This window comes from Delphinapterus leucas, chromosome 10 (genome assembly GCF_059928025.1).
Source record: "Delphinapterus leucas isolate spDelLeu-1000000601 "Yukka" chromosome 10, BTC_Dleu_Yukka2, whole genome shotgun sequence".
Lineage (NCBI taxonomy): Eukaryota > Metazoa > Chordata > Mammalia > Artiodactyla > Monodontidae > Delphinapterus > Delphinapterus leucas.
Window position 1 is genome coordinate 67670335 of NC_143138.1, and position 26238 is coordinate 67696572.

Consider the following 26238-nt stretch of genomic DNA (forward strand, 5'->3'; position numbering starts at 1 on the left):
CATGTGTCAAAATCCTTTTCTCAAGTTACCGTGTTCAAATGATTAACTTACACACACACACACTCATTCTTTGTGCATCTGTTTTGCTCATCAGCATACCCTGCACTTAGCACAGTGCCTGCACTTGATAGGCACTACATGAATGTATCTAAGGAACAAGGTGGGTTTTTCTTATGACTGTTGGCTACTCATTCATCAGTCTATGTTTGTTTCCTTCTGGATTGATGTATTGACACAAAATTATTCCTCAAACTATTATGACCAAATTGATTACAATCACTTATAGCCATTAGTATTTAACTTCATGGTTATTAGTAGAAAGGTGGCAGGTATAGTGGAAATATCATGGGTTCAGAGTAAGACAGACCTAGCTTGAGACAAGCTCAACTGTACTCCCTTAATAGGCTACTTAGTAACCTCTCTGGGCTTCAGTTTCCTCAGTTATAAAATGGGTCTAATACTGTGTACTTCCCATAGTGCTTAGAGGGGATATACATAAAATGCCTATTCCAAGTAAATGTTCAGTAAAAGGGAGCTATTATTAGTTATATCTTCTATTTTATTACTATATAAATATACCATGCTTTCATTAGTATAGTTATATCTATATGCTCTCATAGTATAAGTATTAGAAAAGGGCACTGCCCACAGAAAATCTTAGTATCTCTAGCCTTTTTCAACTGATTCTGGGGGAGAACTAGATCTTAAATGCCTTAAAACATCCATCATATATAATTAATTAACTTCAAGTTATTTTCTATGTTCTGTGGTTCAGATGAGGAAACCCAGAAGAAAAAGATACAATAGAAAATAGAATAGAATATGGAACATTCAAAAGACATGTAAAATTCAAAGAATTTGATAGAGAGAGATTCACGGTCTTTAGAGTGGTGCACCTAAAAGAATGCAGCAACAGAAATATGTCTTTTATTCGCTGCTGTGTCCCTAAGTTCATCATGAGCCTAGCATAGAGTAGGTGCTAATATTTATTGAATTATTAGAATGAATGAATGAGTGATTAGTGACAAGTGGTGAGAGAAGACTATTTTTGTGAAGACTATTCACCTAAGCAGTTGGTAAGACCATTTTAAAAACTCAGCCCTATACTACATCTGTATGTAGTTGTATGCCTCCTGCTTGTTTAGGAGTCTTTTTTCAGACACAATTCTCTTTAATCGCAATCCTTGTACTTTAAGTCATATTTTAGCTAATGATGTAACACATAATGATAACAGCAGAAGCAGTTCACAATGCCTGGCAGTGTACTGAGTGCTTTACATGGATTAATCCTTACAATAGCCTGTGACAGTAGAGAAGACAGTATTCTTGGTGGGAGAGCCAAGATACAAACTAGGCAATCTGACATCAGAGCCCATGCTCCTAACTACTCTGATGCGCTGCCTTCCTTTGCTGTGACGATAAAGAGACTAAGTTGACCATTCCCTGCACTTACTGTTCACTGTTCTTAGAATATGCCATAGGAAGAAATAGCCAGGAGCCTCTTTTACAGAGTGAAATTTTAGTGAACATGTGGTGTTTCTCACTGTGCAGCACCTCTGCCTTCTTCCAATGAGGACAGTCCTTCAATTTAGCTTTTGGAAACTATTCTTCATCCATTGAAGATGATCTTAGTAGAAGGAAATCAGTCTTCGGTTTTATTAGATCACCTGTTAATCATTTTCTTATTTCCTAAGGTAACGAAATCAAGAAACTAAAAGCTACTGTGTTTTAACAACTTCTAGGAGAGGGAAAACACTTTGCTCTTGGGAGAATTAGCATGAGGAATATGAACATTTGCTTGACTCAAAACTGCTCTATTTCCTATATCCAGTACCATTGGTGGTACATGATAGATCCTCAGAGAGTGTCTTTGGGGTGAGTGGATGGGTATATGGGTGGATAATTGAATGGACAAGCAAGCTAAGGGTGGCATAGTGCCAAGGTAGAGTTTGCGTAGATGCCATTCTCCAGACAAGCCACATCATTGCGTGTAGTGCAGTACTACAGAGCATATACTCTCAACCCTGGCCTTACTGACTTAGATCCATCTGGATTTTTTCTTAAGCTGTTGTACTGAAAACATCTATTTTGATTGGATTATTTGTACAGTCTTCTTTTTGTTAATTAATTGTAATATTTAGACTACCTCATATATTTTGTGACCATCAGTGGTTAAAGAATATGTTTGAAATTTTACCTCTTCATTTTTGTATTTAAAGAATTTTCAACAGCATGACTACAGAAAATTTGTAAAATATCTTAAATTGATAAATTGTTTAATTTCACTTTCCTTGTACAAATACTAATACCATTTTTGTGATCTTTCCACTGTTTTTCCACATACATGTAAAAGTATTCTAAATATTTGAGATCAAAACTGCAAAATTATCTTTCAGACGTAAATTGCTTTTTAAGATGAGAGAGGTGGAAAGGATGTGCTTCAGCTATATCTTGCTCTCCATGATACTACTGCCTTTACATGCTATAAGTATTAGAAGCCAGAGGCCTGAAATTATTTCAGGGAAATTAAGAATAATTAATAAGAGGTGATTGAATGGAATACTTCTTTGATGTATGAAGACAGGAAATAAAATCTCTTATAGATTTAAGTGCATTAACATAAGTAATCAGATTTGATGGCATGGTTTTACCATTAAACTGTGAACTATTGTGGTTAAGGACAACAGTGTATTACTGATCTTCTCATCATGCAAAACTACGAGGGTTTTTTTTTCTGTATTTAATACCAAAAAATTATTTCCTCTTTAAAAATGCATATTTCTCTATTATAGAATAATACAAGTTATAGTAATAGGTAATAGAGAAATATGGGGTTTTATCCTTTAATAGAAAAATAGGTTTCTCCTTTTTTTGCCTGCTAAAAAGTACACATCTAAATTTTAATTCTTAATCATAGTAATCATATTAGTCTGTGTGATTAGTGTGTTTGCTTATAGCTTCTTCATGTAGGTTTGATTCCCCATTTTTATTTTATCAGTCTTATTACCATTTAACCTCTTCATATCTTTTCCTATAAAATAGGGTTAAATTGTAAGTAAAATAATTCTGCATTTTGGATGTATACGTGGCTTATTTTTTTTTTTTTTTTTTTTTTTTTTGCGGTACGCAGGCCTCTACCGTTGTGGCCTCACCCGTTGCGGAGCACAGGCTCCGGACGCGCAGGCTCAGCAGCCATGGCTCACGGGCCCAGCCACTCCGCAGCATGTGGGATCTGCCCAGACCGGGGCACGAACCCGTGTCCCCTGCATCAGCAGGCAGACTCTCAACCACTGCGCCACCAGGGAAGCCCTACGTGGCTTATTTTAAATAAGTGGGAATTTTATGCACAGAAAGAGCCTAGAGAATTAGTTTTGCTAGCATATTCTAAATGTAGTTCATAATCTAGGTGAAGAAAAAAATATATACACTTCTCCTTCCGTCATCTATGGCATACTTTTTGCCAGGTGCAATAATTCATAACACTCGCTTTAGAGTAGGGTGGTCACAGAGCAGCTCTGAAACCCTGATGAGAGTTATAGGCCCTCTCCTCAGAGAAAATGCATATATGAACACATGCACATACTTTTATATGTAGTTACAGGGGTCTACAACTCCTAATTCCACTGACTCCAGAGTCAGAGCTGTTGTTCTAGAGAGTGAGAAAGGGCATAACATGTACTGAATATAAATTATGTACCATATTTGAACCCAAGAGTTCTGCCTGTCCAGAGTTATTTCCACTGTCTCATACTGCCTCCCAATCAACTATTAATCATTATCACTTATTCCTTCATGCCCAAGTTATACCAGATCTTCTAAGTATTGTTTTCTTTATTAATCGTGCTCCCTGGTTAAACTTCCATCTAAAGTATCTTAAGGTATTGGCTAATGTGTGGTGAGGTCTTTACTATAACCCAGTGTCAGTATTAATTAAATTGAAAGTGAGATAAAACTCAACCAAGACATAAGTTTCTTTGAGTTTAATACCTTTAGGAGGTGATTTTTTTTTTTTTTTTTGGCTGTGCCTTGCAGTATCTTAGTTTCCCAGCCAGGGATTGAACCCATGCCCGTGGCAGTAAAAGTGCAGAATCCTAACCAGTGGACCCCCTGGAATTCCCAGGAGGTGATTTTTATGTGTTTGACTTTGAATTACAAATCTACTTGGACACTGAATAATTTTTTTTATCTTAATGAAAGTAATGCATGGCTGAGCCTGTACATACTTGCAGGATGGGGGAAATCGAAAAATAAACACAACTTATTAATGATCTAAGAAAATCCATCCTTAGTGAACTCAAGCAATCTGTTATAAATGTGATACTGAATGAATCCTTTTTACCGTCACAGGGGGAACTACTTGATGACGAAAATTGTCACAGTCTTAAAATCCCTAGCCTCATTTATTTACCTGAAGGTGAATACAGTTAGGTTACTGGATAAAGGCATGTCCCTGCAGAGGCAGTGTCTGAACTTCTGTCCATAAGGTCATGGTTGGCATGGGCTCTCAGGCACATAAAGAGAGATGAGTAATTTGAGGACATGGCATGCTGAATGTGGTCTTTCTCTTTACTAGGCATTTGGGCCTGGACCTGGTGCCTCGAAAGGACTTTGAAGTAGTGGATGCGGACCAGATTAGTGTCTCAGATCTCTATAAAATGGTAAGAAATTATTACACAGTGTAGCTTGCTCCTGCACACTTAAGTTTTTCTCTTTTACTATCCCTAATTACATTATGAAACAATATTGCTAAAATCATTCCTTTGTCTTTGTTTCAATGTATTTAAGGGCTCTTCCTTATCTGGACAGTACCTATCACACTTGCTCTCTAAATGGAATTACTATGTAGGGCTGTTGGGCCTACTGTAATGTCTAGCTGTCATTTCTCAGTTGGTTTTGCTGGTGAACAGAGCTCCTTCAGCCTGCAGCAGTTACTAAAATTTTGTCTCTCTCCACCTCTTAAAAAAAGAAGGTAGTTGAAGCTGAAAAGAGCCAGTTATTAATTAATGTAATGATTAACCCTGGAAATAATGTACCAGCATTTCTTTCTTAAAACTTTTTTTATTGAACTATAGTTGATTTACAATGTTGTGTTAGTTTCTGGTGTATAGCAAAGTGATTCATTTGTGTGTGTGTGTGTGTGTGTGTGTGTGTGTGTATTCTTTTTCAGATTCTTTTCCATGAGAGTTTATTACAAGATATTGAATATAGTTCCCTGTGTTGTACAGTAGGGCCTTGTTGTTTATCATTGTACCAGTATTTCTAAGATAAATCCTTAACTGTCTGTTGGTTATTATAAAAGTGTATTGAGTTGACTGATAACCAAGATTACATTTTGCAGGCTGAATAAGAAGAATTAACTAGAAGGTACAGAATTTTAAAGTAAAACAAATAAACATCAGAAACCTTAGGTGACTATTAAGCTTAGACTAAAGGACTGGGTAAAACCTCACTTTGAGGAGTGTATATTCAAGGAGTGTATATTGGTGAGAATTACAAGTTTTAGAAAGAATTACAAATTTCTCTTTAAGAAAATGTAATATTTTTAGGAAACACAGAGGATGCAAAGTATGTTGCCTGGTCAAGAACCATAGGAAATTTGCCTAAATAATATACAAATAACATATCAATTGCTTCTGTATATTTGCTTATGTATATTTACAAGTATACAAAAGCATTTGTGTTCAGTTGCCTTAACTATGCTCTGTGTGAAGTGATATGTGTGAGATATAGAAATTAAAGATGGAGACTTACTCCTTCCCTTAAGAATATCACCATCTATGGCGCAGTGGTTAAGAATCTGCCTGCCAATGCAGGGGACAAGGGTTCGAGCCCTGGTCCGGGAAGATCCCACATGCCGCGGAGCAGCTAAGCCTGTGTGCCACAACTACTGAGCCTGCGCTCTAGAGCCCGCCTGCCACAACTACTGAAGCCCACGTGCCTAGAGCCTGTGCTCCGCAACAAGAGAAGCCACTGCAATGAGAAGCCCGCACACCGCAATGAAGAGTAGCTCCCACTCGCTGCAACCAGAGAAAGCCTGCACACAGCAACGAAGACCCAACGCAGCCAAAAATAAAAATTAAAAAAAAAAAGAATATCACCATCTAGGCTATTGGTTCCTAACTCTTTCTATATTATGGAGGATCGATAAAATTTCTCCCCAGGACGATACAAGTATGATTTTGCATACAAAATTTTATACTCAATTTTAGGGAATTGATAGTTGCCTCTGAACCCCATGCATGGTCCCCATGTTTAGAAACTACTCTAGTGGGATCAAATAGACCACAAACAAGAAGGTTTATGAGCTGCATGTCATAATTAAGATATACACTGATGCTGTTAGAGGTAGTAGCTGATTTCCTGGGGCTTTGAGCAATCAATGAAAGCCTCCAGAGGCAAGTAATGCTTAAGGTGAGTCTTGAGAGATGTGCACGGCTTCATCAGGAAGACAAGCCATAAGGAAAGACATTCCAAAAATAGCACAGAGCATAGGGAAGTAGTAATTCCAGGAAACTATAAGATATTTGGTAACTTTGGCATGTAAGTATGTGTTAGCAATTGGGAGATAAGGCCAAGAAGAAGGCAAGAGCCAGATCACAAAGAGCTTTGTAATCCCCAAATTAGTAGAACTGCTAGTCTGATAGAACCATGGAGTGACATGATTGGATGTGGGTTTTAAATGCTGAGAGAGTATAAAATGCAGAAGACTGGAATCAGGGAGGAAAGAGACCACGGAAGTGATTCAGGCAAGAAATAATGGCTAGGCAACAATAGGAATGGAGAAAACATGCAATAGAGAATGTAGATGTTAATAAGTAAAAATGATGAATTTTGATGATCAATTAGATGTGGAAAGTGAAGGAAGAATGACAGTTTGAAGCTAAGAACTCCCCTCAGAATGGTGGCTTGGAGGATGATATTTTTGGTAAGGATTTTGCATTTTATTCTAAGTGTGACAGAAGGCCTGTGAAGGTATTTGAGCAGGGGAATTACATGATTTGGCTTACATTTTAAAAGGATTCCTCCAGCTGATGTGTGCAGAAGGACTGGAGTAGAGCAAGAAGGGAAACAGGGAGCAGTCATTCAAACAAAAGATTTTGATTTCAGTATCTTGAGCTAGATAGGGTTGGAACAGTGGAAGTGGTAAGTTGTTGGATTCTGAATATGTGTTGAAGGATAGATCCAGTCAGAGTTGTTGATAGATTGAATAGGTGTGCGTGTGTACAAAAAAGAGAAAGGTCAGAGAAGAATGACTCCTATGTTTTGACATGCCCAACTTTGACCTGGGTGGAAATGGAATAGGAAACATTGTGGGAGAAGAGAGTAGAGCAGTGGGGATCAATATTTCTGGTTTTTCCTTTCAAGGTTTAAATGTCTTCTAGACCTCCAGACTGAGTTGTTGAAAGTCTGGAGTTCAGAAGTGAAGTTAAGATATAACAATTTTGGAGTCATCAGAGTATATATGGTATTAAAAGCTGTTGGATAAGATGACCACTGCTTTCCACAAACCTCCATACAGTGAAACCCAGTGGTCAGCAGGTCCTACACAGCAATTCCAGACAGTCAAGCATCAACAGCCATTGGAAGAAACCTCCCACATGAAAGTTAAAAGACCAAAAGAAATACTTATGGAAGAAACTTGGAAAAAACTGACAACTCAGTGGAAGAAAATGGTAATTGCTGTCTGCAAAGGGAAATGAGACAGCCAGAAGCAGAGCGGAGCAATCTAAGAAGCAACCCAAGGAGCTCTAGAAAATTACAAATGAGATAACTGGAATAAACTTGGTATAAATACTGAGACATCTAGACATGGCTAGGAACAAGGAAGTAGGGCAGACAGAGGCTGCCAGTATCAGTCATGCATTGGGAGCTACCATGGCTCACAGTGGCCTGCTCTGCTTAGGATCCCAGCAGCCTTTGCTGCTATGGACCTCAACAGCCCTTGTGGACACTGCAGAACCCCTCAGCTTTTATTACTGGGGACCTCATAATGGACCTCAGCAGACTGCTCCACAGAGGACCCCAGCATATTTCACCACTGAAGAAACCAGTAGCCACCACAGAACCCCTGCAGATTTTGCCATTAAGGTTTTCACCCCACAGGTATCTGCATTCACAGATGCCAGCCACCTGAGTCCCCCACCTCCCTCCGCATCTCTTGACAGAGCACGAGTTATGTAGCAGCCCTGGCCTCTGTGGTTGTGTGCATGTAAGACACCAGTCTAGACCCCTACAGCTGAACCCCACTGCTTTGTGTGTGCTCATGTCTAGCCTCTGCAGCTATGTACCTGCACGCCACCAGCCTGACTCCCAACACAGGCCTCCACTGCCATGCATACAACCATGGCAAGCCCCTGTAGCCACAGGAGTGTATGCCAACAGCCAAGGCCCCCACAGCTGCTTATGGCCCATATTCAGACTTGACTTGTCACTGGCCTGCAACCCTAGGCTCACCTAAAGGTAGCCCCTGCAGCTGTGCACCTGCATACTGGCCAGCCCAACTCCCATCCCTGCCTCCACTGCCATGCATGTGCTCATGGCTAGCCTCTACAACCTCATGAATATGTGCCAACAGCTAGGGTCCCTGCAGTTGCTTGTCAATCTGCAGTTGGCACCAGCCCTTTCTGCTAGTCCCAGCACTTGCTATTATCTGTGTGTCTGCAGCTTCCCCCTCCCACTATGCAGGTACCTGAAGCTGGACCCTGAAGCCATGTGTGTACAGACTTCTGACTCTGCCCACCACTGCTGCCTGCCCTGGTCCCTAGCCACTGGACCTGGAAGATCCACCGAGGACCCCAACATCCCTTGCAGCCACTGTGGACCCTCCACAGCTTTCCCTGCGGATCACAGAATTGTTGATATGTGGACCTGTGTGGCCTCAGCCAATGAGACCTGCACCCTGAGCCCAGAGCTACGATATGCCCTAACCTGGGCACCCTGCACCATTAGACCCAGAGTCATAGCATACTCTAGCATCCTCACATCCATAGGTGAAGGTCTTTCCTTACCAAAGTCAGTCCATAAAGTCTTGAAGAGATAATGGCTCTTCAAATGTGCAGACAACTATGAAAGGCTACAGGGATCACAAAAAACCAGGGAAACATGACACCACCAAAGAACACAGTAAATTTTCAGTAACTGACCCTAAAGAAATGGAGATATACAAATTGCCTGACAGAGAATTCAAAGTAGTTATTTTAAAGATGCTCAGAGAGCTACAAGAGAACACCAGTAAACAGTTCAACAAAATCAGGTAAATAATACAAGACCAAAATGAGAAGTTCAACAAAAAGATAGAAAACATAAAAGAGAACCAAACGAATTTTGGAGCTGAAGAATACAATGACTGAACTGAAGAATTCAGTGGAGAGATTCAATATTAGACTGGACCAAGCAGAAGAAAGAATTAGTGAACTTTGGGACTTCCCTGGTGGTGCACTGGTGAAGAATCCGCCTGCCAACGCAGGGGACACGGGTGTGAGCCCTGGTCTGGGAAGTTCCCACGTACTGCGGAGCAACTAAGCCTGTGTGCCACAACTGCTGAGCCTGTGCTCTAGAGCCCATGAGCCACAACTACTGAGACTGCGTGCCACAACTACTGAAGCCCACGTGCCTAGAGCCTGTGCTCCACAATAGGAGAAGCCACCACAGTGAGAAGCCTGTGTACCACAATGAAGAGCAGCCCCCGCTTGCCACAACTAGAGAAAGCCCGTGTGCAGCAACGAAGACCCAATGCAGCCAAAAAGGATTTTAAAAAACTCATAAAACAAAGAGTCCCTGGAATTCCCTGGCAGTCCAGTGGAGCCAAAAAAAAAAAAGAGAGAATTAGTGAACTTAGAGACAGATATATCAGAATTTTCCAGTCAAAGGAGAAAAAAGTAAAAAGAATGAAGAAACCCTATGATATTTAAAGATTACCATTAAGAGAATCAATCTATAGATTATTAGAGAACCAGGAAGAGAAGAGAGCAGAAAGGGGCAGAAAGCTTACTTAAAGTCATGCCTGAGAACTTGCCAAATCTGGGGAGAGAGATTTGAACATCAAGTTCATGAAGCTCATAGGTTCCCAAACAATTTGAACCCACAGAGATCTTCTCCACGACATTATAATAAAACTATCAAAAATCAAAGACAGAGAAAAATACCATATGATATCACTTATATGTGGAATCTAAAAAAATGATACAAGTTAACTTATTTACAAAACAAATAGACTGACAGACATAGAAAACAAACTTATGGTTACCAAAGGGGAAAGGGGAGGAGACAAATTAGAAGTTTGGGATTAACAGATACACACTACTATATATAAAAACAAACAAGGGGCTTCCCTGGTGGCGCAGTGGTTGAAAGTCTGCCTGCCGATGCAGGGGATGCGGGTTCGTGCCCCAGTCCAGGAAGATCCCACATGCTGCGGAGCAGCTGGGCCCGTGAGCCATGGCCCCTGAGCCTGCATGTCTGGAGCCTGTGCTCTGCAACGGGAGAGGCCACAACAGTGAGAGGCCCGCATACCGCAAAAAAACAAACAAACAAACAAAAAAACAAACAAGCAGCAAGGAGACCCAACGCTGCCAAAAATAAAATAAATGAATTAAAAAAAAACATGAAGATATAAAACACTTAAGTATATAGTCAAATTCAGAATACTCCAATACTATAATATGGCAGTATATTACTCTAGTATAAAGGCGAAAAGAAAGAAAAATTTAAAATAACTATAATTACAGTAATTTGTTAATGGATACACAGTATAAAAAGATGTAAACTGTGATATCAAAAGCATAAAGTGGTGGGAAGTGAGTAAAAGGGTAGAGATTTTGTATGGGATTGAAGTTAAGTTGTAATAGCCTTATCGATAAGATGTTTTATGTAAGTCTCACGTAACCAGAAAGCAAAAACCTACAGTAGATACACACAAGATAAAGAGAAGTGAATCAAAGCACACTACTATGGAAAATCATCAGTTCACAAAGAAAGACAGCAAGAGAAAAGAAAAGGAACTACAAAATGAGCTAGAAAACAATTTTTAAAATAGCAATAGAAATTTCTTACCTATCTATAATTACTTTACTTAAATGTAAATGGATTAAATTCTCAATCAGAAGACAGAGCAGCCAAATGGATTTAAAAAAAAACAAAGAATATTCTGTTTATTAACAGACTCACTTTAGTGTTGAGAACATGCATAGGCTGAAAGCAAGAAACAGAAAAAGATAATCCATCCAAATGGCAACGAAAAGATGGCAGCAGTAGCTTTTTTTTTTTTTTTTTGCAGTATGCGGGACTCTCACTGTTGTGGTCTCTCCCGTTGCGGAGCATAGGCTCCGGACGCGCAGGCTCAGCGGCCATGGCTCACGGGCCTAGCCACTCCGCGGCATGTGGGATCTTCCCGGACCAGGGCACAAACCCGTGTCCCCTGCATTGGCAGGCGGACTCTCAACCACTGCACCACCGGGGAAGCCCAGTAGCTATTTTTATACCAGACAAAATAGGCTATTTTTTAAAAATAAATTTATTTATTTATTTTTGGCTGTGTTGGGTCTTCATTGCTGTGCACGGGCTTTCTCTAGTTGCAGTGAGTGGGGGCTACTCTTCATTGTGGTGCATGGGCTTCTCATTGTGGTGGCTTCTCTTTGTTGTGGAGCATGGGCTCTAGGCACGTGGGCTTCAGTAGTTATGGCACGTGGGCTCAGGATTTGTGGCTCACAGGCTGTAGAGGGCAGGCTCAGTAGTTGTGGCACACGGGCTTAGTTGCTCCGTGACATGTGGGATCTTCCCGGACCAGGGCTCAAACCTGTGTCCCCTGCATTGGCAGGAATATTCTTAACCCCTGCACCACAAAGGAAGTCCCAAAATAGGCTTTAATTAAAAAACTGTAACAAGAAAGAAAGAGGGTGATTATATAATGATAGAGGGGTCATTCATCAAGAGCATATAACAACTGTAAATATATATGCACCCAACTTCAGAGCACCTGAATCTATAGAGCAAATATTAACAGAACTGAAGTGAGAAATACACAAGTATACAACAATATTAGATTCTTTAGTACCCCACTTTCAACAAGTGATAGATCATTCAGACAGGAAATCAATGAGGACATGTTGGACTTGAACTACACTTAGTACCAAATGGACCTAACAGTCATATTTGGAATATTAAGAATATTCTGTCCAATAGCAGCAGGATACACATTCTTCTCTAGTGTGCACGGAATAATCTCCAGGATAGATCACGTTAGGCCACAAAATAAGTCTTAACAAATATAAGAAGATAGAAATCATATGAAATATCTTTTCTGACTACAGTGATTTGAAACTAGAATTCAATAACAGGAAGAAAACTGGAAAATCCAAAAATATGTTGCAGTTAAGCAACACAATCCTGAACGACCGTTGAGTCAAAAAAGAAATCAAAAGGGAAATAAAAAAATATGTCCTGAGACAAGCAAAAATGGAAATACAACATGCTAAAACTTAGGGATGCAGTGAAAGCAATTCTAGGAGGAAAGTTTATAGTGATAAATGCCTCTGTTAAGAAAAAAAGATCTCAAATAACCGAACTTTATACTTTGTAGAACCAGGAAAAGAACAAACTATTCCTAAAGTCAGCAGAAGGAAGGAGGTAACAAAGATCAGGACAAAAATAAATGAAATAAAGAATAGAAAAACAATAGAAAAGATCAATGAAGCTAAGAGTTGGTTGTTTTTTTTTTTGAAAAGACTAGTTGGCAAATGTTTAGCTAGATTTAGCAAGAAAAGAGAGAACTCAAGTAAATAAAATTATAAATGAAAGAAGAGACAGCTGATAAACAGAAATACAAATGATCATAAGAGACTGCTATGAACAATTATATGCCAACAAATTGGACACCTTAAATAGAAACATACAACCTACCAAAACTAAATTATGAAGAAATAGGAAAACCGAACAGACCAATAACAAGTAAAGAGATTGAATCAGTAATCAAAAACTTCCTAACAAAGAAAAGCCCAGGACCAGATGGCTTCATGGGTGAATTTTATCAAACATTTAAGAAGAATGAATGCCAATCCTTCTGAAACTCTTCCAAAGAAATTGAATAGGAGGAAACACTCTTCAAACTTATTTTACAAGGCCATCATTACCCTGATACCAGAGCCAGATAAGGACACTCCAAGAAAAGAAGGCCAATATCCCAGATGAATGTAGATACAAAAATTCTCAACAAAATGCTAGCAAACCAAATTCAACAGCACATTAACAGCACATGATCAAGTGGGATTTATTTCAGGAATGCAAGAATGGTTCAGCATCTGCGAATCAATCAATGTAATGTGCCACATTAACAAAATAAAAGATAAAAATCGTATGATCAAAACCTATAATGGAAAAGAATCTGTAAAACATATATATATATACATATATATGTATATATATATATATATATATAAACTGACTCACTTTGCTATATGCCTGAAAGTAACACAACATTGTGAATCAACTGTAGTTCAATTAAAAAATCATAATATCATCTCAATAGATGCAGAAAGAGCAATTGACAAAATTTCAACATCCTTTATGATAAAATCTCTCAAGAAAGTGGGCATAGAAGAAGCACACCTCAATATAGTGAAGCCATATATGAGAAGCCCACAGCTAACATCATACTCAACAATGAAAGGTTGAAAGCTTTTTCTCTAAGATCAAGAACAAGACGAGGGTGCCCACTCTCACCATTCCTATTCAACATAGTACTGGAGGGAGTTCCCTGGTGGCGCAGTGGTTAAGAATCCACCTGCCAATAGGTTTGATCCCTGGTCCGGGAAGGTCCTATGTGCTGTGGAGCAACTAAGCCCATGTGCCACAACTACTGAGCCTGCACTCTAGAGCCCGCGAACCACAGCTACTCAGCCTGCGTGCCACAACTACTGAAGCCCACATGCCGTAGAGCCCATACGCTGCAACTACTGAGCCCATGCGCTGCAACTACTGAAGCCTGTGCGTCCTAGGGCCCATGTGCCGCAACTACTGAGCCCACATGCTGCAACTACTAAAGTCCACGAGCCTAGAGCCCACGATCTGCAACAAGAGAAGCCACCACAATGAGAAGCCCGTGCACCGCAATGAAGAGTAGCCCCCGCCTGTCGCAACTGGAGAAAGCCCGCACACAGCAACAAAGACCCAACGCAGCCAGAAAAACCAACACCAACAACAAAAAACAAAAAAACAACCCATAGTACTGGAAGCCCTAGCCAGAACAATAGAGCAGTTAGGCCAGAAGAAGAAAGAAAAGGCATCCAAATGGGAAAGAAAGAAAGAAAGAAAGAAACTGTCACTACTTGCAGATGACATGATCTTATACATATAAAATTTTTGAAGACTCCACCAAAAAACTGTTAGAATAAAAAAATTCAATCAAGTTTCAGGATACAAAATCAACATACATAAATCAATTACAAAAATCAGAATATCCTCTGAACTATCTGAAAAAAAAATAAAGCAAACAATCCTATTTACAATAGCATCAAAAACAATAAAATACTTAGAAATAACTTTTCACTAAGTAAGTGAAAGATCTATATACTGAAAACTATAAGATATTGATGAAATTAAAGAAGACAAAAATAAATGGAAAGATATCCCATGCTCAAGAATTAGAAGAGTTAATATTGTTAAAATATCCACCCTACCCAAAGCCATCTATAGATTCAATGCAATCCCTATAAAAATTCCAGTGGTGTTTTCCACAGAAATAGAAAAACCAATCCTAAAATTTGTATGGAACCACAATGGACTCTGAATAGCCAAAGCAATCTTGAGAAAGAAAAAAGCCTGAAAGCATCACACTTCCTGATTTTGAACTATATTATAAATCTATAGTAATTCAAAACAGTGAATGTTGTACTGGCATAAAAACAGACACATAGGGCTTCCCTGGTGGCGCAGTGGTTGAGAGTCCGCCTGCTGATGCAGGGGACACGGGTTTGTGCCCCGGTCCAGGAAAATCCCACATGCCGCGGAGCAGCTAGGCCTATGAGCCATGGCGGCTGAACCTGCGCGTCCGCAGCCTGTGCTCCGCAATAGGAGAGGCCACAACGGTGAGAGGCCCGCGTACCGCAAAAAAAAACAAAAACAAAACAAAACAAAACAAAAAAACAGACACATAGACCAATGGGACAGAATCAAAATCCCAGTAATAAACCCACACATATACAGTCAAGTAATATTTTAACAAGGGAGCCAGTAATTTTCACTGGGGAAAGGATAGTCTCTTCAATAAATGTTAGGAAAACTGGATATGCAGAAGAACGAAACTGTACTCCTGTTTTATGCCACGCACAAATATTAACTCTAAATGTATTAAGGACTTAAATGTTAGACCTGAAACCGTAAATCTCCTATAAGGAAACATAAGGGAAAAGCTGCTTGATGTTGGTGTTGGCAGTGATCTTTTGGATATGACATCAAGAGCACAAGCAACAAAAGCAAAAATCAGCAAGTGGGACTATATCAATCAGAAAAGTTTCTGTACAGCAAAATATACAGTCAACAAAATGAAAATTCAACCTGCAGAATAGGAGAAAATGTTTACAAACCTTATATATGATAAAGAGCTAATATCCAAAATATGTAAGGAACTCTTAAAACTCAGTAGCAAAATATCAATTACTCTGAGTTTTTAAATGAGAGAAAGATGTGACTTTTTTCCAAAGAAGTCATACATACATGAAAAGGTGTTTGATAATCAGTGATCATCAGGGAAATGCAAATCAAAACCACAATGAGATGCTACCTCACACGTGTTAGATATTACTTCACACCTATTTGCTTATCATTAAATAAATGCTGGCAAGGATATGGAGAAAAGAGAACTCTTATGCACTTTTGGTGGAAATGTACATTTGTACATTCCAAAATGCCAGTTCTGATGCCATTCTCTGGCTACCCATGTGGGGTGCTTTCAGACTAGGTTGAAGAGTTCTCGCCCAATTTTTTTTTTAACTTATTTTTTTTGACTGCATTGGATCTTCTTTGCTGCCTGCAGGCTTTCGCTAGTTGCAGCAAGCAGGGGCTACTCTTCTTTGCGGTGCACGGGCTTCTCATTGTGGTGGCTTCTCTTGTTGCAGAACATGGGCTCTAGGCGCACGGGCTTCAGTAGTTGCAGCATGCTGGCTCAGTAGTTGTGGCTCTCGGGCTCTAGAGCGCAGGCTCAGTAGTTGTGGCACACAGGCTTAGTTGCTCTGCAGAATGTGGGATCTTCCCGGACCAGGGATCGAACCCGTGTCCGCTGCATTGCCATGCAGATTTGTAAACACTGCGCCAGCAGGGAGGTCCCAAGTTCTCCCCAAATTTGATGCCTCTGAAGTCTAGAATGATGTCTGTTATTGTCATCCAGGATGATTTACATTGAAATTAGCTGTAAACTCCCATATATAGTTATAATTGAACATTAGTGTTTATGATTGGTAGTCATTTTTAAGAGTTAGTCAGTAAATTCACTTGAGAAGAATGCCTTAGTGTAGACCCTAAAAATAAAACAATGGAAAGAGTTGTAGGCCAGTAACCTTTCCAGTGGGATATAGGTCAGTAAACCATAGAAAGCTTGCTTTTTGTTTTTTGAAAGCCTGATTTTTTTAAAGCTTTTTTTTTTGTGAACTATTTTATTTATGAAGTTTTCTGTTGTACATAAGCCTTCTATGTGATGATTTCCCCAGCTGGTGGAGACCTGTTTTAATTATATTTAATATGTATCATGGGAACATATATTCCCATGGATGAACATTAATAGTCAATAATAATTAGCCAATATAGCTAATAATGCACATGAATATTTAATAATTAACCAATATAGCTAGTGAGATGCATTTAAGTTAATATTTAATTGTACTTCAGTTTTATTTAGGGTTAAATGTGTATACTTGTTAAAAGAATGAAACCATTCTATTCAGCAACCAGTCGTCTTAGCCATGTGATGTGGAACAGTTCACCAAATGAGAGCTGTCTCACAACCTGTAGGGGCCAAAAGGAGGCAGGATAGAAACTCTCATTTTCAAGTCTCCTAAGACCAGGGACTTGAAGAATGGTGAACACACCTTTCTTCCTGGCCGGGGTTTACTTCTAAATGTGACTGACTTTTCTTTAATAACTAATTATAAAAATAGAACAGCAATAATAAGAAGAATACTAATTATAGATAACAATGATCAACCACTTACAGTGTGTACTATGCTGAGTTAATCTGCACAAAACCCTATGAGGTTCAGCATGAAATGTTATCCTCACTTTACAGATGAGGAAAGTGTGAGTCAAAATTTAAAATTTTGCACTTAGGTCCCTAACTACTATATCTTGCTGCTTCCCGTTATGTTATTTGAACCTTGCATTAACCTTGTGAGGAAGACAACAAAAACTTTTATTTCATTTTTATAGTTGAGGGAAAATGTCCCTTGGAGAGAGTAAACAATTTGTCTGGAGTTTCACAACCCATTTGCATGCAGCTGGGATTGGAATCTGCTTCTTCTAACTTTAGCCAGCAGCAAAGGAACAGCATGGAGAGATGTTTGGGAAGGAGCCACTTGTGGTTAAAGGCTATACCTTCTCCAGTGTGGAGAGCCTGAGGAAGCTGTGTCACGCAGTGCAGGATGTGATACATTGTGTGGAGAGGACAGTGGCAAAACAAAAATCCAGTAGCAAGCACCTACCTGTGACTTGGCTGGTACTCTAAGCTAGAAAGGCCTGGGTTTGAATCCAGACTTTGCCACCTTCTTGCTGTGTGGGACCTTCAGCATTTCACTTCCTTACACTAAACCTTAGCTGGCTCTGTCAAATACAAATAACATTTGTCTAACAAGGTTATTAGAATTAAATGAGATCATATATGTAAAATATATATCAGAATGCCTAGCATATAGAAGGTTCCTGATAAAAGTTAGTTTCCTTCCCAATTGATTGAGTATTTCTTTCTTTCCATAGCATTTATCTAGCCGGCAGAGTGTACAACAAAGCACATCTCAGGTAAGCAACTTAACCAGGCCTCCCTCTCTTTTCCCTCAGTTCTTTCTTTTACACGATTATAAAATAGGGATGCACCAAGAAATTACTGACTTCTTTTTTTTCTTTTTGATAGTCTTTTATTTTTATTTATTTATTTTTACCACTGACTTCTTGATTGTGACCTAAGGAGCCCTGACCTCCAAGCGGACTTGGCTACTCTCCACTCCTCTGTGCAAATTTACACAAGCACGGTTGAAACAAAGTAGACTGAGAGGCTAAAATGAATCAGTCTGAGAAAATAAAAATGGTATTTAGAATGGTAACTATTACTATCTAACAGTATAAACGAAATGCATCAGGGTCACGACAGCATCTCCAAGAAGTGACTTTGAAAATGGTTCTCTGGAGAATTTAGATGTTTGTGACCTGGTGGAGATTTTGAGTTCACTTATAAGTTGGAATTACTGTTCCCATATCTCCTTCACTCTGTTTACTTTTCCCAGCTGCATATTTGCCTACCTCAAATCAAGCATATTGACGCAACATCTGCTACGAACAAAGAAAACACTTTCAATCTCCCTTTCTCTCCCTTCAGCAGTATGAGAAGAGTTAGTCATTTAGTTTTAATTTTACTTATGATCAATATAATGAATAACTAAAATATTAGCAATCACTGTTTTTTGCCTTCCTCATTAGGTAGATACAATGCGCCCACGACATGGGGAAACCTGTCGGATACCAGTGCCACATCACTTCTTTCTCAGTCTGAAGAGTTTCACCTACAATACCATTGGGGAAGATACCGATGTCTTCTTTTCCTTATATGATATGAGAGAAGGCAAGCAGATCAGGTAAAGGTTATTAGAAGCTCTGGTGAGGTTGAGACTCTGTATTAGAATGGTGTGTCCTAGATCATAGGCATCTCTGGACTTCAGAGAAGATAGATGCACAGAGGAGGCAAAACAAGATAAAGTAACCTCCTCTTATTTAGCTGAGAGTTTTGCTTCAAATCCCAGTGTACCCTGAAGTCACATATGGCCTCTTTTGTCCCTGTGCCTATTTCCACATGGAAGCTCAAACTCAATCTTGGCCATCACCACCTCAGGGAAAGCAAAGGATGCGTCTATTCAATGCCAGAGGAAACACATAGGAGAAACATAGAACAAAGCAAATTCAGTAAAGCGACCCAGCTCTTGAATGCAGGAAGCCCTGGGCTCTGCTTTCCTGCATGTGGGATGGAGAGGGCTCACAAGGAAATAGGCTAATGTTGTCCTGTTTGAGGGCAGCCCCGGCCCTCATTGTCCGCCTAGCCCCGTAAAAGGAAGAGCATATTCTGGACAAAAGGGAAAGTTGGCCTGACTCTATCATTCCTCTTTGACTTGGATTGGAGGAGAAGCCACAGAAAGGGGCTGACATGCAGTAGACTGTGTGTCTTAACAGAGCAATGAGACCCTTAAGCATGAGCAACTGCAGTAGTGTTTTTCCTCTTGAAAGGTAGGGAGAAATCAAGGAGACATTCTAGGCTTCTCTTCCTCTAGATGTCAGCAAGGCTCTAAAAGGGTGAGAAGACCTTTGTAGCCAACTTGGAATTTTAGGGAGCCCTGACTTTTCTCTGTGATTATCTTCCAGGTGGGGCAGAGAGAAAATAAATCTTGGGATACTTTTATGTTGCATGGGAACTTTCTGTGTTAAGACTGCTTTATGGGTCGTTGTTGTTGTTTTACTTAAGATTTGAAAGTAACTTACTTTTCTAATTGCGTGCTACATGTGGGAAGATTTTAAATGGAAGTTATAACAGAGTACAAAAAGAAAGCAGTTAATTTATATGTTCCACCGTGCCTCTAGTCTTGACTATCCCACCCTGCCTCCCTGCCAAATTAAAGCACTGTGCTTCACTTTGGCATAGGAGTAAAATGATATACTCACTGATGAGGGCATGTGGGTTTTCCTTGTCACCAGTGGCTCACAGTATGTGCTTCTAGGAAAGCTGTGGTGGTGAAGGCAACTACAGCTGCTGCACATAGGCAAGACTATAGGCCAGGGCTGCATGGATGTAGGTTCTGACTGCTCTTGTTTTTCTACTAGACCAGAGGTTTGTAAACTTTCTTATTTACATTTGTGTGTGGAAGAGTCCTTTTTCTTCAAGCTAAATTTTATGAGAAAGTTCAATAAATGAAACAGATAAAATAGAACTACTCTGCTGATGAAAGGGGAAATAACAGGAATCTCACAATGTCCTTGCCCCTACCTAGTAAGTACCCTGTGGAACCTCTGAAAGTACATGGGTTACAGTTTGAAAACCAGAGCACACTGTTTTGTCATCTCTGAGTGCCAGGGACTATGTCTTCTCTCTCCATGATCCTAGCACCACACACAGTGCCTGTGCCCAGTACATTCTTTATCGGACTTAATGCACGGAGAAGATGCAAGCCCAGTACAGGCACCCCATTGCTCTGGTTTGTAATTCATGCAGGATCATCAGTCCATGCAGTTGTTTATCTTTGGACTTATTGTTTATAATTTAGTCTCAAGAAACAATAAAACATTTTAAAAGAAGAAATGTAAAAAAAAAATTTTATAGAGTTGCTGGAAATGATTAGGTCATTTAAAATCCCTACATATTAGAGAACTATACAACCTTCACATTCACATAATAAAACTGTAAGATTCTTAGTTGAAAATGTACCCTTTCTTTAGTTTTAAGAGTGAACTAACAAGTAGAATTTTAGACATAGGTTTAACCAATAAATGTTCTTTCTTCTTTCCATTAGGATTTGTGTAGTGTGTAAGCCCTTAAAAATTTCAGGTCATTGAGCTGGTATTATCAGATAATTATGCTTTCATTATGATTAATTATCAAATTGATCACATATTACTTTTTTGAAGCAGTTGTCAGAAGTCACAAAAGATTAGGGAGATGTATTACATCAGGTGCACAGAGAATAGATACAGAGCAATCGGTTTAATTGTTTCTTCTCCTCAAGATAACTCCTTGAGTGACTATTTTTCCAGTCAAATATTTGTAGTCTGGCCTCCAATCAAATGGTGCTAGTCTAGTGTTCAGTATTGCCAGGACACACTCAACCTCTGTGCCAAAGAACACATGTGAGCGGGGGAGCAAACTAAAGAGAAGACCAGCTATTTCTCTACTCTAAGTGTTATTGCTGATTCCACAGGCAAACCTAGAAGGGCTAAAGTGAATGACAAATTGCCAACCACATCATGCATTCTGATATATTTTGACTGATGAGTATTAGATGATCTGCTGGAGGGCAGAAGCAGCAGGTGGCAGGGCCTTGGTAGCTCTATTTTTTTGTTTCATTTCATCATTCCAAACAGAATCATAAATACTTAGCCTTGAAATCTAAATCTCTAATTAAGACCCCTCCCCTGAGCTTCAGGTCCTCATTTCCTTTTTTCTACCAGACATATGCCCTTAGATGTCCTTCAGACATCCATCAACATTTCTAACCTGCATTCATTTTCTATCCTCACACATATACTTCCTCCTTAAATCAAGTGAAAGGCATTTGCTCAGAGATCCATATCAGAAACTTAGGAGTCCTCTTAGTCTCCTTCCTCTCTATCTCCATCCCTTCTCAGTTAATCACTATATCTTATTAACTTCTATCTCCTAATGCCAATCAAATCACTACCCTCACTTTATCCTCACTGTCACCCCAGATCCTTCACATTTCTCCCCAAATGTAGACTCCCTGAATCTGTCTTCCTACCCTGAGTTATCTTCCACACCACCACCATACTTCTCTTTTAAAATTACAAACTGTTCATGTCAGCTCCCACTTAGGCTAAAAGCCCTTGTTACTTAGCATGGCATAAAAGGCCCAGCATGATATAATTCTGCCTGTTTCTCTACCCTTATTTCATGCATCCTATTTTACTCCTGATGACTTATTTGGCTTTTTCTAAACATGCCTTGCTCTTTCATGCCTCTCTACCTTTGTTGGTTTGGTAAACTCCTGTTCATTCTTTACAACTCAACTTTATGAAACCTTCCTCATTCTATTTATGAGTAGAATCAGCCCTGGGGCTTCATTGTGCACATTATGTCACCCTGTACCTAGCTTTATCCCATTACCAGGTATTATACTGTAATTATACACATGCATATAGATTTCCCCCACTGGAATGGGAGCTTCCTCGTGTGTTTTTTGTACCATTTTCTCCCCAGTGCTAATCACAGGACTTTGGATATTGGAGCATTAAATAAATAGTTATTGAGTGAATGAATGAATAAATCCATCTATCAAATAAGTACCAGTCAGTCTCCTGTGAATCAAGAAATTTTCATTTAATTGAACAGTTTAGCAAGCATTTGCTGAGGGTTTCTTGTTTGTGGGCCCCTGCAATACCTGCTAGGGATTTAGAGTTAAAAAAAGAAATGTCCCTGCCCCTGAGGAGGTCTGAACAGGGTATTACAGAATTCCTAAAAGATGTGAAACATGTTATTCCCAATTTTAAGTACCAAACAAGCTGAGTGGAAAAGTAAGATGGGCAGATGTCTTATTGACATGTGGCAAGACTTTAAGCACAATAAGAAGTCAGGGAGGTGAATGTAAAATATTTGGCTGATGGGAAGCAGCAGCATAGCACAGGGAGATCGGCTCGGTGCTTTGCCATGACCTAAAAGGGTGGGATAGAGAGGATGGGAGGGAGGCTCAAGAGGGAGGGGATATGGGGACATGTGTATGCATATGGCTCATTCGCTTTGTTGTGCAACATTAACACGGTATTGTGAAGCAGTTATACTCCAATAAAGATGTATTTTTAAAAAAAAAAGTCAAGGAGGGACTTCCCTGGCGGTCCAGTGGTTAAGACTTTGCCTTCCAATGCAGGGGGTGCAGGTTTGATCCCTGGTTGGGGAGCTAAGATCCCACACGCCTTGCGAACAAAAAACCAGAACATAAAACAGAAGCAGCATTGTAACAAACTCAGCAAAGAGTTTCAAAATGGTCCACATCAAAAACAAAAAATCTTTTAAAAAAACTTCAGGGAAAAACAAACAAAAAATACAACCTATTAAGATAGAAATTTTATAGAGCTTTTCAAGCTGAAAAAAATGAGAAGTCCTATCCAAATCCTGGTTGTTTTATATATTTTTTCTAATCAGTTACATTTCAGACTTTGCTTCATATTTAGGATTAAATTGTATGGTTTGGGAAAGAAATACAGTCAGCTTTGCAATGATATACTGGGAGAGATGACTTATCCTGTCATGGTGAGCTGGATCATTTGTCACCAGGGTTTTGAATTCAACATTTGAAGAACTATTTTTTTTAAGAGGAAAAGAAGCCAGGGAAGAAAAGGGTCATTGAGAGACTGAGAAGACCTCAAGGGCTCTTGGAGAAAATGAAAGTAGTTGAAAAACAGTGGCCAGGATCCAGATAAGGTATTAACTCATTTGTTCAACAGATATTTATTAAGCATCTACCAAGTATTGCGTTAGGTGCTAGGGACACTGAGGTGAGCAAGAGAGAGATCTGCTTGTCTTCCTGGAGCTTATGATCTAGTAGAGAAACTAACTGTTTCTAGTAGAGAGACCATTAGACACATGATCACATGAATAAGCACGTAGTTTAAAAATTGTCATAAGTGCTATAAAGGAAAATCATGCAGTGTGCTGTGAAACCTCATGTAGATTGGAGTGCAGGGAAGGGAGCTCTTATGGCATCCAAACTAAGGCTTAAAGTATGAGTAAGAAAAAAAGAGTGGATAACATGATCTAGGCAGAAGAAGGTCTAGATGCAGGGAAAAACTTTGTACATTAGGAAAATTGGGAGGTAGTCATTGCTGGGGGAATATAGTGAATGAGGGAAGGGAAGGATATCACAAGAGGCAGTCACAAGAAGAGATAGTCAGGGACCAGATTATGCGGGGCCTTACAGCCATAGAAAGATTTTGGATTTTATTGTAAGTTCAAGAAGAGGAGATATTCAAGTATGAAAAGTAGCAAAAGCAAAAGCTTGAGTTAGAAATAATAAAGACATGAATGCATGTGTGCAGGAAATTGGAAGAGGCTATTAGAGCTAGGAAAAAGTTTATGTTGACAGTAAACTCGAAGTCTTGAATCTGTTTCTTACCCATCTTTGTTCATAGCTCCTTGAACAAAGAAAGAGCTCAGTAAATGGTCAGAAAACAAGTACGAATACAAGATTGAATAGGTTGGAGATAGCCCTGAAAACCCTGTAGACTGATTGAGACTTGATGTATTAGATAAACTGTTCTCAATCCTTGAATGGGAGACTGCCACGTTGAACATGGTGATTTGGGATTATCCCAGTGGCAATATATAGGTTAAACTGGAAAATGGATGAGATGAGTTAGGAGCTGTTGCAGATATGAGTTGATAAGGCCTCAGGATAAGGGGACTAGTACTAAAATTAGAGAAGAAAGGGCATCTTACCATATAAGATGTGGTCCCAGACTCATCACCTCTATAATTTAATTTCCTATCATTTCCCGCCTTGATCACTCTACTTTACAATGACCTCCTTGCTATGCCCTAAAATCATAACACGTGTTCCTACCTTAGGGCCTTTCTTTGCACATGCTGTCTCCTGGATAGCCTCATGGTGCTTGCATCCTGACCTTCTTCAGGTTTTTCCTCAAATATCACCCTCTCAGGCTTTTCCTGGCCACCCTGTCTAGAACTGAAACCATCATTACTATCATCTCCCACATACACATGCATACTCTCAATCCTTTCCTTGCTTTATATTTCCCAAGCATTTATTACCATCTAGCGTAGTAAATAGTTTAATTATTTCCTTTTTTTATTGTCTGTGTCTCATCACTGGGCTGCAAGCACCGTCAGAACAGAGGTATTTTTCTCTTTTTTCTTTATTTTTTTAATTGAAGTATAGTTCATTTACAATATTTTTTTAGTTTCGAGTGTACAGCAAAGTGATTCAGTTAAACACACGTATATATTCCTTTTTAGATTCTTTTCCATTATAGGTTATTATAAGATGTTGAGTATAGTTCCCTGTGCTATATAGTAGGTCATTGTTATTTACCTATTTTATATGAGAACAGAAATTTTTTTATCTTATTCACTAGCAAATCCCTTGAACCTAAGAGAATATTAGCACTTGGTAGGCACTGAAGTTACTTATTGAATGAATGAGTAGTCAACTAGGTATAGCAACAAACTTAGTTATTCCTCTTATCTCTTTTCTCTCTCTCTCTTTTTAAAACATGTAACTCAATGTTTTTCTACCTTGGAGGCAAGGAGAGTGGTACTATAATTATTGAATCCAGCCAAGTGAAAGAAATGTTGAGTTCATTTTGGGCTATGTTGAGTTTGAAGTGATAGCCTTACAAACCACATGCCATATAGTGGGGGCATCTGGGATGCAGGTGAGGTGTCACAGATGAAGATAAGAATTTTCTTAGGGATAGTTCCTGTGTGCAGATACAAAGCTATCCAAATCTATTTAAATAGCATGTGAGAAGAGCAGAGGGCAAAACACAGGGAATATTTCAGTCATTAGGAAAACATTTTATGCACCTAACATGCAGCATGCTGTCAGGTAATATAAGAGTTCATTAAAAAAGCAATTTGTTGCATCTGACCCTTGCTAAAACCTAAGAAGGGGCATAGTGCCTAGTGGAAAAAAAAAAAAGAGTTCATTTAAGATTGGGGAAAAAATGCCAGTAAAGGAGAAAACACAATTGAACAAAGCTGAAGGTATACACTTTTTTATTTTAAAATATATTACAGAGCTACAGTAATTAAAATAGGATGGTACTGGCACAAAAACAGACACATAGACCTATGGAACAGCACAGAGAGCCCAGAAATAAACCCACACATGTCCAGTCAACTGATCTTTGACAAAGGTGCCAAGAATACACAATGAGGAAAGGATAGTGTCTGAAATAAATGGTGTTGGGAAAGCTGGATATCCATATGCAAAAGAGTGAAATTTTACCCTTACACTGTACACAAAAATCAACTCAAAATAGATTAAAGACTTAATGTAAGACCTGAAACCATAAAACTCCTAGAATAAAACACAGGAAAAACGTTTATTGACATTGGCCTTGACAATGATTTTTTGGCTACAACACTGAAAGCATAAACAACAAAAGCAAAAATAGACAAGTGAGATTACATCAAACTAAAACACTTCATTCTGAACAGCAAAGGAAACAATCAACAAAATGAAGGCAGCCTATGAAATGGGAGAAAATTTTTGCAAACCAAAATAATATCCAAATCAGATAAGGAGTTAATAC

General features: G+C 39.2%; 1 protein-coding gene across 1 annotated transcript in view; it reads left to right on the plus strand.

Annotated features, from left to right (window-relative positions):
• The window catches only part of DOCK3 (dedicator of cytokinesis 3), a 416069-nt gene that overhangs the window by 212179 nt on the left and 177652 nt on the right, over positions 1 to 26238 (plus strand). The window contains exons 7-9 of the mRNA XM_089919399.1: positions 4574 to 4658; positions 17956 to 17997; positions 18673 to 18827. Of these exons, the coding sequence (XP_089775525.1) occupies positions 4574 to 4658; positions 17956 to 17997; positions 18673 to 18827 (282 nt within the window). The remainder of the gene's footprint in view (positions 1 to 4573; positions 4659 to 17955; positions 17998 to 18672; positions 18828 to 26238) is intronic.